Source organism: Peromyscus leucopus, chromosome 5 (genome assembly GCF_004664715.2).
Source record: "Peromyscus leucopus breed LL Stock chromosome 5, UCI_PerLeu_2.1, whole genome shotgun sequence".
NCBI lineage: Eukaryota > Metazoa > Chordata > Mammalia > Rodentia > Cricetidae > Peromyscus > Peromyscus leucopus.
The window spans coordinates 5,730,179-5,749,042 of NC_051067.1; the positions used below are offsets into that span (position 1 = coordinate 5,730,179).

Consider the following 18,864-nt stretch of genomic DNA (forward strand, 5'->3'; position numbering starts at 1 on the left):
TAATTAGGATCACACTTCCAGTTGGAGATCTGAAGAGCATTTTGACATCAGACATGGAGAAAAAGAGTTTGGAGTTTGTCCAGCTGGTTTTGGTCTTGCTTTTGTCCACTATTTCCTCACTATGCCCTCTGCCCTACATTTTGGAATGCTAATGTATATCCTGTGCCATTATATGTTGGAAGTATTTGATATGCTTTTTGATTTTTATTTTATAGGGGATTATAGTTAAAGAGATCGCATGAATCTCAGAAGAGACATTGAACTTTGGACTTTTAAATAAGTTTGAGACTGTTATAGATTGTGGGAACTTCTGAAGTTGGACTGAATGCATTTTTACATTATAATATGGCTACAAGCCTTTGGAGGCCAGGAAGTGGAATGTGGTGGTTTGAAAGAAAATGGCCCCCAAAGGTAGTGGCACTATTAGGTGTGGCATTGTTGAAGTAGGTATGGCCTTGTTGGAGAAAGTGTGTAACTATGGGGGTGGGCTTTGAGGTCTCCTTTGCTCAAGATACCAGCCAGTGTCTCGACCACTTCTTGCTGCCTGTGAGTCAAGATGAAAGGACCCTCAGCTCCTTCTCTAGCACCATGTCTGCTTGCAACCTGCCTTGCTTCCTGCCATGATGACAATGGACTAAACCTCTGAAAATGTAAGCCACCCCAACTGCATGATTTTCCTTTATAAGAGTTGCCATGGTCATGGTATCTCTCCAGAGCAACAGAAACCCTAACTAAGAAGACAGTGAAGTCTTCTGAGAAGGTTCTCTTGACCTGGCTGGGTCTGATGTATGCATCAGACAGCTCTGGGCACATAATCAGTCTTCTCAAACTGTCCCTAAGAGTGAGCACAGTCGGGCAGTGGTGGCACCTGCCTTTAATCTCAGCACTCATGAGGCAGAGCCAGGTGGATCTCTGTGGGTTCAAGGCCAGCCTGGTCTACAGAGTGAGATCCAGGACAGGCACCAAAACTACATGGAGAAACCCTGTCTCAGAAACAAAACAAAACAAAACAAAACAAAAAGAGTGAGCACAAACTGCAGCAAGTTTCTTGAAGATGACTGTCACTCAGAGAATAAGGGACAGGCCTTGAGTCCTGCCCACTAAGTACAATAGGAGAGTAAGACAGCAGGGAATAGATTAACTCTTGCCCCTCTTAAGCAAAGCATCTGTCAACACTTCTGAGTATCTTTCCCACTAGCATCCCTGTTTACCCTTTGCCAGCCATTCTGTAGGGTAGATGAATGATACTTACTGTGTGACACAGTTACCATATTTTGAATTGATGCTCTTAGGCAGTTTCTCCTTAAACAAGAACTAGACTGAATATCCAAACTAAGGTGTAGCGATCAACCACTTTGAAGGTCCTGCCTGCCTGTACTTCCCAACTGATGCAGGTCACAATTTTGGCCTCTAATAATTACTAACATTTTCTTTCAGGTGCACCACATACATCACCAGCACTGTATTATACAAAAGTCAGCAATAACACCCTACTCTGGAAACAGTGACTTAGGGCTAGTCATAAGAGCTCCAAGAGTTCAACAGATCTCTGAAAAAAACTGTCTAAAAATGAGACTGGTTAGGATTGCTTCAGGAACTTCTCAGAAGGATGGCTGGTTGGTATTTATGTGATTCTTGTATATGTTATTCCTACAATGTGAACATCCAATTGAAAGAGATGGAACAAAATCTGGCCTTATTTGAACAGGAATGATCAATGATGTCACATTAGCCTGGGGGAGTATTCAAGCTGACTGCAGCTCACTGTTGTGACCAGTAAGACTGTCCTAGATTTCCTCCTTGCAGGCCATGACAAAGGATGTGAAAACTCTGATACTTCTAGTACCTGGACTAATGCTTTGGATCAAGGGAAAAAGTCAATACAGATACAATAATTAGGCAGCGCCAACGTAGAGTCTGATGGTTTGTGGTATTTGTTTAGATAGCCTAGGAGTGGGGCACTAGAGAATGTGGTCCTTAATTCTGCAGGCTGCTCTTGTCTTGCTAACAGTCTTGTGGACAGTAACCTTATTAAAACAAAGTAAAACAAATTGAGATGGTTTGTCCCAGAACCTGGAGTTCAGACTGATCTGTGACCAGAGGACTGTCACGCTCACAGACAGTGAAGAGTGCAGTGACAATGTGCAGGTAGTTGAAATACAGTTCTTTATGGGGTCCTCCTGCTTGCATGTGTTGTGTGATAAAACTTTTCCTGGGGAGACACAACACACACCCCTACTCACCCCAGATAGGGATCCCAGGACAGATCAAAGTAGGGATACCACCAAAGTCCAATTTGGTAAGCCAATGAGTTTTTCTGGAGTTACTTACAGGAATATGTGTGAGGGGCTTCTTATAGAAGCAGAAATGAGTAAAGACAGTTGCATCAGCAAAGCCCATTCCAGCATGGGTGACAACTCACAAAGCTGGAAACCTGAGCTCACTGCAGACTATAGGCAAGTCAGGTTGGAGAGTGTTCTTTCTTGGTGCCTCGTTGGTGTTAACCATCTTCCAGGCAGCTGGGCTGGGGGTCAGTCTTTTTTGCAGCTTGGCTTGACTGAGAATCTCCTTAGCAACTCTGTTTCTATTGCTTACTTGTCTGAGAATCTCCTTAGCAACTGTTTCTATTGCTTACTTTGACAGGAAGTGGACCTAGAGAACCTGGTCAGTTTCAGGGACTTCCTGAAGCTATTTTGAGTTGTTTACCTTCCTAATTAAGGAGTTTTCCTGCAGGATAGAATGTTTCAATCTCAGAGTAAACTGTTTCACAATACCTGTCCAAGCCTAGTCTAAGGAATTCTTGTGTACATTGTTGCATATAAAGGAAGCCTGCCTATCTAGGTGGGCCAACCATCCTTACGATGAGAAAAGGCAAATAGAAAGTGACAACCGAAGTAGAGTAAATGATGTGGCAGCAAAGTCACAGAACATAGGTATCCTCCAGAAACCAGAAAAGCAAGAGATGGATTCTCCCGAGTGCTCCAGAGGTAAAAGCCTTTCCTTAAAGACCTGATTTCAGTCCTGAAGACCTGTTTTCCCTAAGATGCCTTATTGTCCTAGAAAATTTGTTTTGCAGATTAAAATTTTGTTACTGCAAAGCGTCCACCATTTCTACACAGTTCACCTGCGTATGGTTTCCACAATGTGTAACAGCAAAATCTTTACATAGAGAAGCTCAGGGAACACATTTTAAATCCAATTGTTTGGGGTAAATCTGTCATCTACAGAGAAATTATTAGGCTTGCACTTTTGAAAACCAGTAAGACTGGAGCCAGAGCCTACCTACCAGAGCAGTTACATTGTGTTCCTAGTTTCCAGGAGAACCAGTCTTACAACTTCTGTGAGATGGGCTGCACTGGGAGGTGTGTGTTTAATAGAAGATGCCACAGGAAGATTCACTGGGATATTCTTAGGCCTGTTCCCAAATCCCCAAAAAACAAGGTCACAAAATACAACTGAAATTAAATGTAAGTTTATAATGAGATCTTGGCAATATTACAGACTAGGGAAACCACACTAAGATTTATCTTGAATATTACACAGATATGGAACTAAAAGAACTTTCATAAAATGTCATTTCTTTTTCTTTTCTAGGTAGGCCTCAGACTATGCAGCTGAAGATGATCTGTACTTCAGGTCCTCCTGCCTCTATTGAAGCTCTTGGGTTTTTTTTATACAAATTGTACAATAGGGAAGTGTCCTGGTTAGTGTTGCTGTTGCTGTGATGAAACACCATGACCAAAAGCAACTTGAAGAGGAAAGGGTTTATTTGGCTTCCATTTACATATCATCATCAAAGGAAGTCAGGACAGGAACTCAAAGATACAGGAGCTGATACAGAGGCCATGAAGAGGTGCTGCTCACTGGCTTGTTCCTCATGGCTTGCTCAGCTTGCTTTCTTGTAGAACCCAAGACCCTCAGTTAAGGGGTGGCCCCACTCACAGTAGGCTGGCCCTCTCCCATCAATTACTAATTAAGAAAATGTAATGCCCCACAGGCTTGCTTACAGCCTGATCTTATGGAGGCATTTTCTCAATTGAGGTTCCCTCCTCTCTGATGACTCTAGTTTGTGTCAAGTTGACATAAGACTAGCACAGGGGGTAACATAAAGAGTGCATGTTACTTTTATCTATCTGATATATAAATGACATTGTGTTTGTTATATTAATTCTTATACACAGGCTTAGAATAAACTTGCTAAATGGTGCACAATAAACTCTTAATTCATGTTGTCAAGGAATACTCCCCTCAACACAAGGTTTTTCTGTGTAGCCCTAGCTGTCCTAGAACTTTCTCTATAGACCACATTGCCCATGAAATCAGAGATCTGCCTCCCATGTGCTGGGACTAAAGCCATGAGCCACTACCTAGTTGGAGCTACTCAAACTAGCTTGTGAGAGCTGAATGGTCAAATTCCTCAGTGACCTCAAGTTGGTAGTTTAAATTGGACATTTGCAAGGAAGTTGGGAAATGCTATCCATCAATCCTTGATTCAGTATTTGGGAATCAATTGTACTCAACTAAATGTAGAACAATTGAAATATATTCTTATAATTATCTCTAGGCCAACCACTTAATAAAAGCCACCCCCCCCCCCCCGCAAAAAAAAAAAAGACTCAAGTAGACATCTAGACCAAAGATCAGCAATATATCCCCACTGAATGTTTTAGAGAGAGAATGTATGGCCTACTGGACCCCTATCCTTGGAGAAAGTTTACAGATCCCTTATCTAGAAAATCCCTGTCCAATTGCCAATGGTCCTTTATAATTTATGATTCTGTCAGGTTAACATTATGATGATGGGCAATTAATGACACCCTATCTTCTTGACTGTGATGGTTAATTTTGATTATCAACCTGATTATACACACCTAAGGCATCAGTGAGGCTCATCTTTGGCTGTACCTACCTTTTGATTAAAGCAATGAAGAAAGCAACTAACACACTAAATACTCATAAATAAATTATGCCATATTGTGAAAATTCCTTCCCAGGGGACAACAGAAGCAATGGCTACCTCTTCTAAGGTCTCAACAACAAACCAAGGCATGATTCCACCAAAGTTCGCTTGGGAGAACCTGTGAGTTTATTGTACTTCCTTACACAGCATGGGTGAGGGGTTCCTGACAGGGATGCAGATGCTCCTGGAACACCTTTCCACCGCAATGGTGAGGGCCTTCACTTAGTCACATGGATGGGGCCTTCTCCCCTAAGTCCCTTCAGGGCCCATTTACCCTAGCCCTTCCTTGTACATTTACCCATATATGATTAGGGCAGCGCTGCAAACAGATCTTGTGACTCTACCTACTACCCCATGATGGGGTGTGACAGTCAAGACCAGCTGGGATCAATCTTTTCCAAGAGAATGCAGCTGCTTGCTTGGCTGGGAGAACAGTCATTCACAACATGTTATATTAGAAATTTTTAGAAATCAATATAGGCCGAGTGGTGGTGGCACACACCTTTGATCCCAACACTCAGGAGGCAGAGGCTGGGAGATCTCTGTGAGTTCCAGGCCAGCCTGGTGAACAGAGTGAGCTCCAGGACAGCCAAGGCAACACAGAGAAACTGTCTTGAAAAACAAACAAACAAACAAAAAAGAAAGAAGAGAACAAAAACAGACAAAAAATGGACAATTACAAGACTATTACATATGTACACTGTTAGAGGTTATCTACAGCCGATTTATTAGAGCACAAGAATTCAGGTTTCTAAAGGGCAAGGAACTGAAGACTTTCAGGGGAATGTGATATGAGAATAAATAAAGGTAGGCAGGGGAAGGTAAGAGAGGTCACTGTGGGCCTGAGAGGCAGCCTAGGGAAAACAAACAGGGAGAATACACCATGAAGGAAAGCAAGACAGCAACAAGGAACTAATGGAATTGGAAAGAAATTTTACTTAAATATACAGGAGAAAAATTCCCAAATGCTTGCTAGCCCAATGGTGGAACTTTCTACCCCAAGAAGTAACACTTCTTATACCTGGACATAAGCCTTGTAACTTCTTCCAGTTACCGAACAACGCTGGCAGGCATTTAAGTGATATCAAATCATACCTGTATTGCAATTTATACCTTTGAAACTCTGACCCAGATTTCAAAGGGCTCTGCTCAGAAGTGTTGATGCAACAGTAGTTGATCACAGAACAGGGTTCGATGGCCCAAGAGCAGAAATATGGAATGTCTTTGCATATTTGGGTCACAGTATGCTGTCAGGGTTCACATTTGTGAAATGCTGATATAAAGTGCCAGAATGTATTGCAAGTTATCTTTATGAATAAATGACGTGGGATTCACACATAAAATAGCTTATTTGTACCTACGTGATACTGAAGATACTTTTTCAACGATCATCCCCGAATCCACCTCAAGCCTGAGGGGTACAGTAACTTAACTGGACAGACTACTAGAGGCACGCATCAGCTAGGCTAAATCCTGCCGGTGGGGTGGACAGTCCTGGGCATCCTGTTTCTGCCCCGCACAGCTTGGCAGACAAACAAGGGTTGCCCTATCTTCTGCCCAAACCGGTCTGACTCCGGGGAGGGAAGCGGAAGACCCTTCTCCCCCAGTGACTTAGCTTGCAACCCCCGAGCACGAAACGGGGCCGTTCCAGCCCCCTCCACCCGGGCCAACACCAGGCTTATTAAAACAAAGTCACTCGCCGCTCCTTTGTAGGCCGACGCCCACGGGGGCCAGGTCGGGGCTATACCGGGACGTGAGCGCCGGTGCGCCAGGCCGCTTCTAGCAATTTCGCTGGCCTGACGTCATCTCAGCGCACCATCATGGTGCCGTCCGGAAACCCCGACTCATTTCTTTGAACGAAGGGTGGGAGAAGCGAACTGAGTGATGCTGCTCTCCCGCCGAGCCCCGCGCTCCTTCGAACTGGAGGAGGCCGCGCTCCGTCCACCAGCGAGGAAAGGAGGGAGCCCTGCCATGACTCGGCTCCTTCGCCAACGCGCTACCCGGCGTGCCTCGCGCCGCCGGCCGCCATGAGTCGGCGCCGCGGCCAGCGCGTTACCCAGCGTGCCCTGCGCGGCGCCGGCGACGGGCGTGGGGGAGGTGCAGGAGGAGGAAGCGGCGGCGGCGCGGAGAGTCCCCTCGTCCACACGGCAGCCGGTCGCCCACCCGGGCCCGCACCCGCACCCGCACTCGCATCCGCAGCCCGCGTCTACGCGCCCTCGGTGGCCCCGCAGCCCGCCGCGCCCCGCGGACCCGGCCGCAGCCGCCAGCGTCCCGGTCGCCTGAGTCACCGCCATGGCCGAGAGCGCGGAGAGCGGCGGCCCCCCGGGCGCGCAGGACAGTGCGGCCGACGGCGGCCCCGCTGAGCCCAAGATCATGAAGGTCACGGTGAAGACGCCGAAAGAGAAGGAGGAGTTCGCTGTGCCCGAGAACAGCTCGGTCCAGCAGGTGAGGTCCCGGGCCGGGCAGCCGCCGTGTCGCCGGCGGGGAGGCAAGGGCGGCGTTGGCGAGGCCAGGCCGGGCGGCGGCCCCGCCGGGTTCCGCTGCGGGAGCTCTGCGGGGCCTGGGCGGGCGGGCCGCGCGGCCTGGGCTGGGCTGCGCCGCGGCCGGCGAGCTCCGGGCCTCGGGACCCTTCTCCTCACAAAGGAGCCGGGCGCTGGGGGGAGGCTGGGCGCGGGCGGCGCTCGGCCTTCGCTCGGCCTGGGTGGGGGGGTCATTGTTTTACCTGCTTGCGAATCGGAGAGGTTTGGGGGTGAGAAGCACGTGGAGGCTCAGTTCTCAGCTTTGAATGCCGAAGTCTTTCCCACCTTTCAGCCTTTTATATAAAAATTATGACGTGGAGTTGTTTTCAGTCACATTGTAATAGCTCACGCCCGAAGGGGAAAAGTAAATGGCTTTGATTCATAGGCGACTCGCTGTTTCTGTTTCAGTACAGTCGTCATCGCTTAGCTGCAGTGGTTGGGTAGGTTTTTGTTCGGTTTTAGGGGGACGAGAGCTATACCCGGCTGGGTATTAGTGGTTGCAACCGAACGCAAGGAAACAAAATTGGTGTTAATGGGAAATCTTACTAAACGAGTAATTGCTTTAAACTCTGTTCAGGAAAACAAATTTTGCAACTAATTAAGAGCCTTGGCAGAATTTGTCAAATTTACCTTTTCAACACATTCTAGAGCACTTGAATTGTTGTTGACAGTCTCAAACGTTGTGCGCAGTTTTGTGTGAGGAAGCAGTTAACAACCACTGGAATGGACCTTCAAGTTCTCTGAACGTTTATCTCGTTCCAAAGGTGAAGTCGTTTTTTTGTGAAGCAGGAGGGTGTGTGGCATCAGCTGAGAGAAACTCTTGTTGACTGAATCATCATTCCTTGTTAACGCTATTGAAAAGTTTTAGCATTTTTGTTTTTCAGCATGTCTGTGCGTCACCCACCGTTGACATTTTCCTGCATTTGCTGTTTTATGCGTCTCATTTCTAGAATACATTTCGAAGTTATAAATATCAGCATTCCTTGATAAGGCAATAAGCCAGTGCATGTTAGTAACTTGAGAACAACTGTTTTGAAAAATTTATTCCACATAAATTTGAGGTGCAATGAGATGCACGTGGTTTGCCTTCGCTAGTTTTCACAAATTCATCTACACCTGTGTCAGCACACAACTAGGTGTAGCCTGTTAGAGTTGACTAGAAAGGTTTGGTCTCACCTTCTCTTTTCAAGTCACTTTTTGTCACTCCTGTGGGATTGAGTTTGCCTGTTCAGAAGTCCCGTAAGCAGAGTCACATATAGTGCAATCTTTTGGGTAAGGCTTTTTCTTTTTTCTTCTTTCCCTCACTCCACTTATTTTGTGAGTGTTTGCACTCCCCCTACCCCAGAGATTTGCATACTAGGCCCAGGCTCCATTCTACCACTGAACCATGTCCCCAGCTCATACTGCGGTTTTCCATACTGTGAATGAACCAGTGTACTTACTGCCCCCGGGGCTTTTTCAGCTGGGTTGCAGTTCCTGTGAACAGCCTCAAATAAGTCATTTTGAGACTATATGCTTTTCTCTGCATTGGAATAGTTCTGTTTAATTTGTTGTTGTGGGTTTTTTTGTTTGTTTGTTTGGTTGGTTGGTTGGGTTTTTGAGACAGTTTTTCTGTATAGCAGCCCTGGCTGTCCTGGAACTCTGTAGACCAGGCTGGTCTCAAGCTCACAGAGGTCCACCTGCCTCTGCCTCCCTAGTGCTGCGATCAGAGGCGAGTGCAAACATGACCTGCTTGTTTTTTGTTTTGTTTTGTTTTTTAAAGACAGGATTTCATCATGTAGTCCCAGCTGCCCTGGAACTCACCTTGGAGCTTGCTTTGTAGACTAGACTGGCTTTGAACTCACAGATTCATCTGCCTTTGCCCCCTGCCTCCCAAGTGCTGGGGTTAAGACCTGCACCAACACGCCTGGCCAGTTCTGTTTAGTTTTATAAGAAGCAGTCAACAGCATATGGGTGTGTGTTTCTGTCTCTGTATCCTTGCTAATATTTGCTATGAACAGTTTTTTTGTTTTTTAATTGTAGCTGTTTAATGAATGTGTAGCTAATATTAATTATGAATCTCTTGAGTCTGAGACTCCCAGTTTAGATTTCCATCATTCTGAAGCTTCCACTTTTTACTTTAGGACATTAGAAATAATATTTTATAAATAGAAAAAATTATTTATATGAACATCTGTAAGATTTTTTTTTGTAATAGTGGCACTAAAATTTTAAATTCCATGGAAGATTATATTTTACTATGCTGTAACTAAAAATGACTTTAAAGCTTTCTTAAAGTCACTTATTCTGATATTGGTTAATGTTTAAAGTTTCATCTGTTTTCTGTGGAAATAGAAAATATGATAAAAGTTGAAAGCTTACCCTTGCACCACAAACTGAAAACACATCAAACTGCTGAGTGAGGAGAGCACTCTTAGAAACATGTACAAGAAAAAGATAAATTTTTTTTTTTTTACAGAATTGCTATACATTAAAGCTTGTCAATGAGCAATGTTTGATGGCAGTAGGATTTCCTTTAAAAATGCTTAGTAGTTAGTAATTGTGAAGGGGCTGGAGTCATAGTTCAGTGTTGGAGCATGTGGTTCTGATACAGGAGACCCTGGTTGACTCCCCAGCGCATCCCCATATCCTAAGTGGCAGGCTAATGTTGGGAAGTATTTGATTCTGAAAATTCTTTTTTTTTTTTTTTTTTTTTTTTGGTTTTTCAAGACAGGGTTTCTCTGTATAGCTTTGCACCTTTCCTGGAACTCACTTTGGAGACCAGGCTGGCCTCAAACTCAGAGAGATCCGCCTGCCTCTGCCTTCCGAGTGCTGGGATTAAAGGCGTGCGCCACCACCGCCCGTCTTGATTCTGAAAATTCTTAACCTATGAAGGGGAAGAAGGAAAAGAATGATCTTGGCTGTCCTGGAACTCCCTCTGCCGACCAGGCTGGCCTTGAACTCAGATCTGCCTCCCTTTACTCCGGAGTGCTGGGACTAAAGGTGTGCACCACCACCTCACGGCTGGCAAATCACATTAAAAACATGTGTTAGCACACAAAGTAATGGGTTTCATTATGGTAGGAGATCTCTCTTAAAATCTTTGTGTGTTGTGTGTGAGAGAGAGGGAAAGGGGGAGACACATCCAGAGTCTCAGGGTTGTGGAGGTTGGAGGACCACTACAGGTATCCTCTTTGCCTTCCCCTTGCTTTGTGATAGGGTCGTCTTGTTTGTTTCATAATCAAGGTTAGCTGTGACCCCTCTCCTGGGGATTCCCTGTCTGTGGTAGCTCACTGTATGAGCACTTGGATTGCAGGCCTGCCTTGGTTCTGAGGATTTGTACTTAGGTCCCCCTTACATTTGTGTGAAGTGCTTACCCCACTGAGCCATCTCTCAGCTTCAATGCCCCATTTTCTATGACTGTTATTATTAATTAGATGACTTATCTTAAACCTCCTCAGTAATTGGTAAATTAAGTAATTTAAATCCCACATACACATAGGGTTTCTCTGTGAAACAGCCCTCCCTGGCTGTCTGGAAACTCTTGTTGTAGACCAAGCTGGCCTGGAACTCAGATCTGCCTGCCTCTTCCTTCCTCAGTGCTAGGACTAAAGGCGCGTACCACCAGGCCCAGCTTAATTCTTGATTTTTTTTTTTTTTTTTGTGCGTAACCAACAAATAGAAACAAGATTTCTATGCAGTGCCACATACAGTTGGCATTTAATAAGTATTACTTGTTTTATATGTATTAATAAAGCTTGAAATTTTACCCAAATTAGAGCAAAAGCATTTTTTTCATGGAGTAGCTAGAATGAATTGTGTAATGTTTAATTTGTTATTTATGAGTAACTGGAACAGGTTATATTCCACAGTGGTTTCATTAATAAAGATTCTTTATAACAGATTTTGAAAAGGCAAATGTGTAGTGGCTTTGTGTATGAGACTTTTTCTGCTACTTATGAGCTCTTACAGGCAGCTTTGAGAATTCCAGGATTCTTGGTCAAAAGGCAAGATAGAGGTGTGTGTGTGTGTATTGGTGGGGAGAGAGAATGGAGGGGAGCTTGTATCTAACTTTTGAATGTGGGCCCCTCTTTGATGAGGGAGATTACATACTTCTAGGTCATCACAAGTAACATTGACATGAAGCTGTGCAGGGTATGAAACTCCCATGCTCATCTTAATGCTAAGAGCCGCTTGTGGGTGTTGAGCTTGTAAAATTGTAGTTGTGCACTGAGTTAAGCTGTATTGTAGCTATGAAATATCAACCAGGTTTGGGGAATTTGGTATTTTTCAAAAACCTTAATAGACTTTAGAGGTAGTAAGTGTTAAAATAATATTTTGCACACACTACATTAAATAATGTGTAAATGTGAATCTGACTTCTTTCTGGTGCTGGGGATTGAACCCAGGGCCTCTTGTGCTATGTGCTCTACCACCATGCTATCCTCAGTCTCTACTTTTCTAGTGTGTCTGCTTGAATGTTTGAAATCATTCCTGTGGTTTCTGTGTATTTTTCTGGACAGCATCTTATCCAGAAGGCTAGGTTGAGCCAGTATCACAGGATATATGCCCCTGAGATTAGTGTTTTGTGTGCTCTAATGAATTACGAAGAACTGATGTAAAGATTCTAATTAACAGAGAATGAACTTTAACAGCATAATTTAAGATTTCAAAGCCGGGAGGTGATGGTGCATGCCTTTGTAATCCCAGCACTTGGAATGCAGAGGCAGGTGAATGAATCTCTTGAGTTCTAGGCCAGCCTGGTCTAAAAAGCAGTTCCAGGACAGGCACCAAAGCTACACAGAGAAACCCTGTCTCAAAACAAACAAACAAAAAAAATCAGAAATTGTTCAGTTGGTTCCTTTAACTTGTAATTGACATTTTTTTAAAAAGAACATTCATAGACTTTAAAGAACATTCTTAGGCTTATGTAACACCTCCCTACCCCCCCACCCTCACCTCTGAGAAACCCTATACTCTTCCTTGTTTTAGTTTTTGAAGCAAGTTCTCCCTGTAGAGTCCAGGCCAGCCTTCAGTTTGCTGTCTTCTGCCTCAGCCTTCCTAGTGCTGGGATTAGGTTTGTTGCTGTGTTTGCCTTAGAATGTTTTCATAGATCATCTGAATTGTAGTCTAGCAGTACTTTTTTTTAAAAAAGCATTTCTTTATTCATATGTGTGTGTTTGTGTGTGTGGCGGCGATCAGAAGGTAATGTGTGGGTCCTAAGGATTGAAGTCATGGCGCCAGATATGATGGCAAATACCTTTACCTTCTGAACTCTCTCAAAATTGCCCCAAGTATTTCCTATGTATTGCTCAGTAATATGCTACTCTATGAATGTGTACCACATTGGATTGCTTCATCACCTACTGGACATGTAAGTCTTTGTTTTGTGTTATGAATAATGTCTCTGTGAACACTTGATTTGTGTGCTTTTTTTGTAGACATATGGTTTCATTTTTCTTGGGTGTAGACCTAGAAGTAGAATTGCTGGGTCACATGGTGACTGTATGTTTAAATCTCTGGGTAATTGCCAAAGTATTTTCTAAACAGGCTGTTTCAATTCCTAGTTTCTCATTGACACTTTCTGTTGTCTGACTTTGATTATAACTGTTCCAGTGGCTGTTGAGTGTCACTAAGATTGTTTATTATTACTAATACTCTTTTAGGATGGCCATGTCATAGTAATTTTGCGATGTTGTGGGTTTTTTGTTTTTGTTTGGTTTGGGTTTTTTGTTTTGTTTTCTGAGGCAGGGTCTGTTCTGGACTCACTCTTTCAATTGGCCTCAAACTCACAGAGAGTCACCTGCCTCTGTTTCCCAAGTGCTGGGATTAAAGGTGTGCGCCACCACCGATGGGCTAGAGATATTGTGTGTTTTTGTTTTTTTAAATATCACAAATTTTTTTTGGCAGATTTTGAGATTATGGGATATTTGCAACATGAGAAAAACCCAGCTGTCATCTGTTGCAGTGACTGACAAGGTGGCTCAGAGGAGAAGGGGGCTGTCATCAGTCCTGACAGCCACTCAGAGTGGAAGGAGAGAACTGACTCTCAGAAGTTGTCCTCTGATTTCCATTGTGCATCTTGTCCTGTGTGTCCTCCTCCCCATAACAGTGTGAATATAAACACAGTTTCAAACAGTGAAGAAAAAAAGCTCTTTAATAAAATGTATGTGTATGGGCGTTTTGCCTGTACATTGATGTACCACGTGTGCCTGGTGCCTGTGGATGCCAGAAAAGGGTGTTCGATCCTCTGAGACTGAGTTACAGGTGGTTGTGAGCCACTGTGTGGATGCTGAGAACCCAGGTCCCTGTAAAACAGCGCTTGCTCTCAACACTGATCATCTTTTCTCACTCCTGGTGCAACTTTCTCTACTAGGAAATTACAGCTGTCTTTCTGAAGACTGTAGTAATATGGAAAGAGTTTTTTAATTAACATTTTAGATTATTAAGTTTTAATTTCCAGTATAATACCAATAGTTGAGTTTGGCCTGAACAGCTCTTGTGTGAAATGACATCTAGCAAATTGCTGTAATTAAGTGTAATTAAATGACAGGTAGTTGCTTAAAAACATTTGAGGACTGGCCCCACTAAGTTGCCATTGCTTCTTGTCTGGAAATTACATTGTAGTTTACTGGTAGTCTCTGACTTCTATATGTCTCCCCTCCCATTTATTCCCAGAGTAAAATCTGAAAATTGTTCACTAGATGGTGTCCTTATGCATAAAACTAAATGTCCGGGCTCCTTGATCTTGGTTAGCCACACTGTCTCTGTAATACCTTGACCTCTTACGACATTTACTCCTGCCTTAGGACTTTTGTACAGCTTGCTCTGGCCTGCTTCCTACTCTTTGTTGGCTTCCACCAATCCTTGGAATTGCAGAACAAAGATCGGTTTCTCAAAGTATCTCTGATTGCCCAGGCTAAATTGGGGTCACCTGTTGCATTTTCTCACAATGCCATTAGCGCTTGTGCGTGCATGATAACTTGTTACAGTTCAAAATTATATAGTTATGATTATTTAATGCTTCTCTGCTAGGAAAGGGCTGTGATTGTTACTTTTCTGTCCCTAGAACCTGGTGCATAGTATAGACTCCATAAACATTGCGTTTGTGGATGAATTTGGAACATTTTGCACAGTAATGTGTATTTAATACTAAATATCCATTGTGGGACTTTTACTGAGTAAAGCATAAACAAATGGCAACTGTCCCCTGGAAACCTCATCTTAAGCTTCTCTCCCGTAATTAACCAATTCTCCTAGCTCAGAACTCTTTTTCTTTGAAATGGGGTCTAAGTACCCCTTGCTGTCCTGTGACTCACTATGTTGACCAGGCTGGTCTCAAACTCACAGAGATCTGTCTGCCTCTGCTTCTTGAATGCTGGGATTAAAGGCATGTACCACCATACCCGGCCCAGATCAACTCTTAAAAATTATTTTTTAAAGTTATTTTACATGTGAGCTGGGCTTGGATAGCAATGTTTTCCATGCCTGAGCCGTCTCACTGGCTTCTTATTTCTCAGTTGAAGAGATCTTCGGGCACATAGAAAATGATTTTAGTATTCACCTCTTTATATCAGAGATGGTTTATAGGGGCTGGAGAGATGTCTCAGTGGTTAAGAGCACTGGCTGCTCTTCCAGAGGACCCGGATTCAATTCTCAGCACCCACATGGCAGCTAACAACTGTCTGTAACTCCAGTGATCTGACACCCTCACACAGACATATATGCAGTGTGCATGAAATAAAAATAAATACATTATATTTTTTAAAAGATGGTTTGTGACTGATGAGAACTATTTTATTACATTTGTCTTTTGTGTGTGTGGGCCTTTGCACCAGGACAGGGTGCATATATGGAAGTCAGACAACCTATGGGAATTGCTTCTGTCCTTTTTCCACCATGTCAGTCCTATTGATTGAGCTCAGGTCTTCCGGCTTGGCTGCAAGCACTTGCTGAGCCATCTCACTGACCCCTGGTAAATTATCAGATGTGTAGAGAAATTAATATTTTGCAGAGTCCATGTTAAGCTGGTAAATGATTGTCAATCTGTTCTCCAGGAAAAACACAGATTTGGAATGTTTATTTGTTCGTATGTAGTATATATTCACACAATGGTAGATTTCAAGCCACCAGTATTAAACTGCTTCAAAAATTCCTAAAAATTAAGAAGCTATTACTTAAGTGGGTTCCTTAGACAGAGGTTAGTGACTATGGCAGGGCAATTCTTGTCTGCCTTTGTATTGTATATGGCTGGTTCCTTTCACAGCCAACCAGTCTGGCCTCTAGAAACAAAATAGACTTTGTGTAGCCCTTTACGGAAACTGCAAGCTTCAGCAGCTTGTTACAATGCTCACTGGAAATCTTTTACTATGTAACAGTGTGATCTATGAGAAAAGGTGTGACGGGATTGGAATGGGGGCTTAGCCGTTAAGAGGTCTGTGGGCTGCTCTTGCAGAGGGCCAGAATTAGATCCCTAGCAACCTCATGGTGGCTTACAACCTTCTGTAACTAGTCTCAAAGGATCAACACCCTCTTCTGGCCTCTACAGGCACCAGGTACACGTGATACACAGACATACATGCAGGCAAAACATCATACACATAAAATAAAATACATATAAACACTACCCAGGGGAGAGGCAAAAGACCTCCCCCATTCAAGATCAAGTAGACCCTTCAAAACACCTGGTAGCCACTCCTGTGGCCAAATCATCCCATTATGCAGCCTTGCTGGGTAAAGCAAGCTCAGATTCTCTGACCTTGAGTAGTAATGTGGGCCCTCACAGTTGTTCCAACTTAACTTTTTTTCCGAGATGCTCTCTCTTACTGAACCTGGAGCTCATGATTTGTCTAGACTATGTCCTCGAACTCTGAGTAGCCAAGGATCACCTTAACTTCTGGCCCTCCTGCTTTGACCTCTTGTGTGCTGGGATTGCAAGTAGTGTACCCAGTGGTGTCCATGTAACATCTGGTACATGCAGATGTTAGGCAAGTACTCTGCTAAACCATATCCCCAGTCCCACACTTGTCTTTAGAAAACAGATTTACCCCTTGTGCCCTTTTTTCAATTTTATATAAATAAAACCAGAGTTTATCTTGATTTGTAATTGATTTCTTTTGAGATATCCATGATGACATGTGGCTGCTGTTCATTTGTTCTTGAATACCGTATTCTTCTAGTAAATAAATGTGCAACTGAGGCACATATTAGTTGTTTTCACTGTTTGGTTAATGCAGGTAATAGTGTTTGGAACGTCCTTGAATGTAACTTGGTAAAACCATGAACATGGAACCTGTTAGATGAATAGTGGAACTGTAAGGTCTTAGTAATCAAACCCAGTGTCTACCATGAAACGTCTTTATAAAACCGACTAACTTACACTTGAGTCTGAGGTTTATGTGGTGTCCAGTTACTGCACATGCTCTGCAAAACCTGTGTTTTTTAGTGATGGTCTCTGGTTGTAATTTGTAGTTGCCTGATTGTGGACAAGGAAGAGCACCTTTTCCTGCCATGGAGAGGTCCTTTTCACCATTCTTTGTTTGGGTCGTGTTTCTTGCTAATTTATAGGACATTTTTATGGAATCTGAGTTTGTGCTCTCTGTTGGTTATTTTTTTTTTTTTTTTTTTTGGTTTTTCGAGACAGGGTTTCTCTGTGTAGCTTTGCGCCTTTCCTGGAACTCACTTGGTAGCCCAGGCTGGCCTCGAACTCACAGAGATCCACCTGGCTCTGCCTCCCGAGTGCTGGGATTAAAGGCGTGCGCCACCACCGCCCGGCCTGTTGGTTATTTTTTAAAAGATTTATTGTTATTTTGTGTGTGTGTGTGTGTGTGTGTGTGTGTGTGTGTGTGTGTGTGTGTGTGTACACCATGTGCATGCTGATGATGATGGAAGCCAGGACAGAGTGCTGGATCCTCTGGAACCAGAGTTACAGATGGTTGTGAGCTGCCCTGTTGGTTATGAGGAACCAAACTCAGATCCTCTACCAGAGAGAGCATCAGGTGCTCTTCACAGCCCCCTCTGCTGGTGGCTGTTTTATCTGACTTTCTTTTTCTGTTTTTATATCCTTTGGAGATTTCTCCATGAATTTTATAAATTGTTCAAATCAGGAAGTACTCGCTACTTCTAGAATAATGCATAGATGCCATATCTCTTGAACTCTATGTACCCTGGATTTCCTGTTCCCTCTCTTGGTCCCTGTCAAATGACCCAAGATGTATAGGGGCTTTGTAAAATTGGCTTTAAGAGTTGTCTGTACAATTTTTCATTTTTATTCCTTCATCCAGGGTCATTTTCTAACCTATTTGCCTGCTAGGTGTCACATTCTTTGTTTATGTGAGTATGGAAAAGATCCTGTGGGCTGTTTTGTTTTTACATTTCAGTTTAATTTTGAGGAAATTTTACTGAATATAAAACTCTAGGTCACTAGTTCTCTTTCTCTTAAAAAAAAGTTTATAATTAAATTCAAGTAGGTGAAGACTAGGAAGTGATATTACTCAGTGGTAGAGAATTTGCCTGGGCTTGATCAGTGAGTTGGAGCCACATAGTAGGTCCCTTTTCAGTTTGTCAGCTTTTGCTTAGTGATATACATCTAAAGTTTCTCCATATCCTTTCATGACCTCACTTCTTTTATTGCTCACTTCTTTTGGTGCTGAATATTTCATTATCTGAATGCACCACAGCTTATCTACTAAAGAACATCTTGGTTACTTCCAAATTTTAGCAGTTATGAATGAGGCCTTTGAAGATGTACATACATGAAGGTTTTAATTTGAATACCTTTCAGTTCTTTGGGATAAATATAAAGGAGTGGTTGCTGAATTTCATGCTGAGTGTATGTTTGGTTTCCTGAGAAACAGCTAGGCTTTCTTGTGCAGTGGCTCTTGATCCTGCCTTCTCACCTTGGCGAAGGCCTCATTGTTGCTCCTAGCCTTGCCAGCATTTGGTGGTGTTGGTATTCTGAATTTTGACTGTTTTAATGCATCTCTGTTGCTTATCTCTTTGCTTTAGTTCTACATCTTCTGGGTGTGATGGAAGAGCATCTTTCACACTAATTTGTCATCTGTATATCTCTGGTGAAGTGCCTGCTTTGGCCCGTTTTAAAATTGGGTTGTTATATGTTATATATTTGGACAATAGCTGTTTATCAAAATATGCCTTTTGCAAATATTTTTGTCTCTTCTGTTCATCTTATTTCTTTCTTTCCCTGCTCCCCCGAGACAGGATTTCTCTGTGTAGCCCTGGCTGTCCTGGAACTCACTCTATAGACCAGGCTGGCCTCAAACTCAGAACTCAAGAGATCCACCTGCCTCTGCCTCCTTAGTGGTGGGAATAAAGGCATGCGCCACCACCTCCCGGCTCTTCTAATTTCTTGAAAGATGTTTTTAAGTTGTGTCCAGTTGTGCTTTT

The 18,864-nt window shown here is 43.3% G+C and overlaps 1 protein-coding gene across 2 annotated transcripts in view; it reads left to right on the forward strand.

Moving 5' to 3' along the window:
• Window positions 1–7,023: 7,023 nt before the first annotated feature.
• The window catches only part of Ubqln1 (ubiquilin 1), a 37,152-nt gene continuing 25,311 nt past the window's right edge, over window positions 7,024–18,864 (forward strand). For both annotated transcript variants that reach the window (XM_028863252.1, XM_028863261.1), the window contains exon 1: window positions 7,024–7,405. In XM_028863252.1, coding sequence (XP_028719085.1) covers window positions 7,253–7,405 — 153 coding nt within the window. In that variant the 5' untranslated portion in view covers window positions 7,024–7,252. The remainder of the gene's footprint in view (window positions 7,406–18,864) is intronic.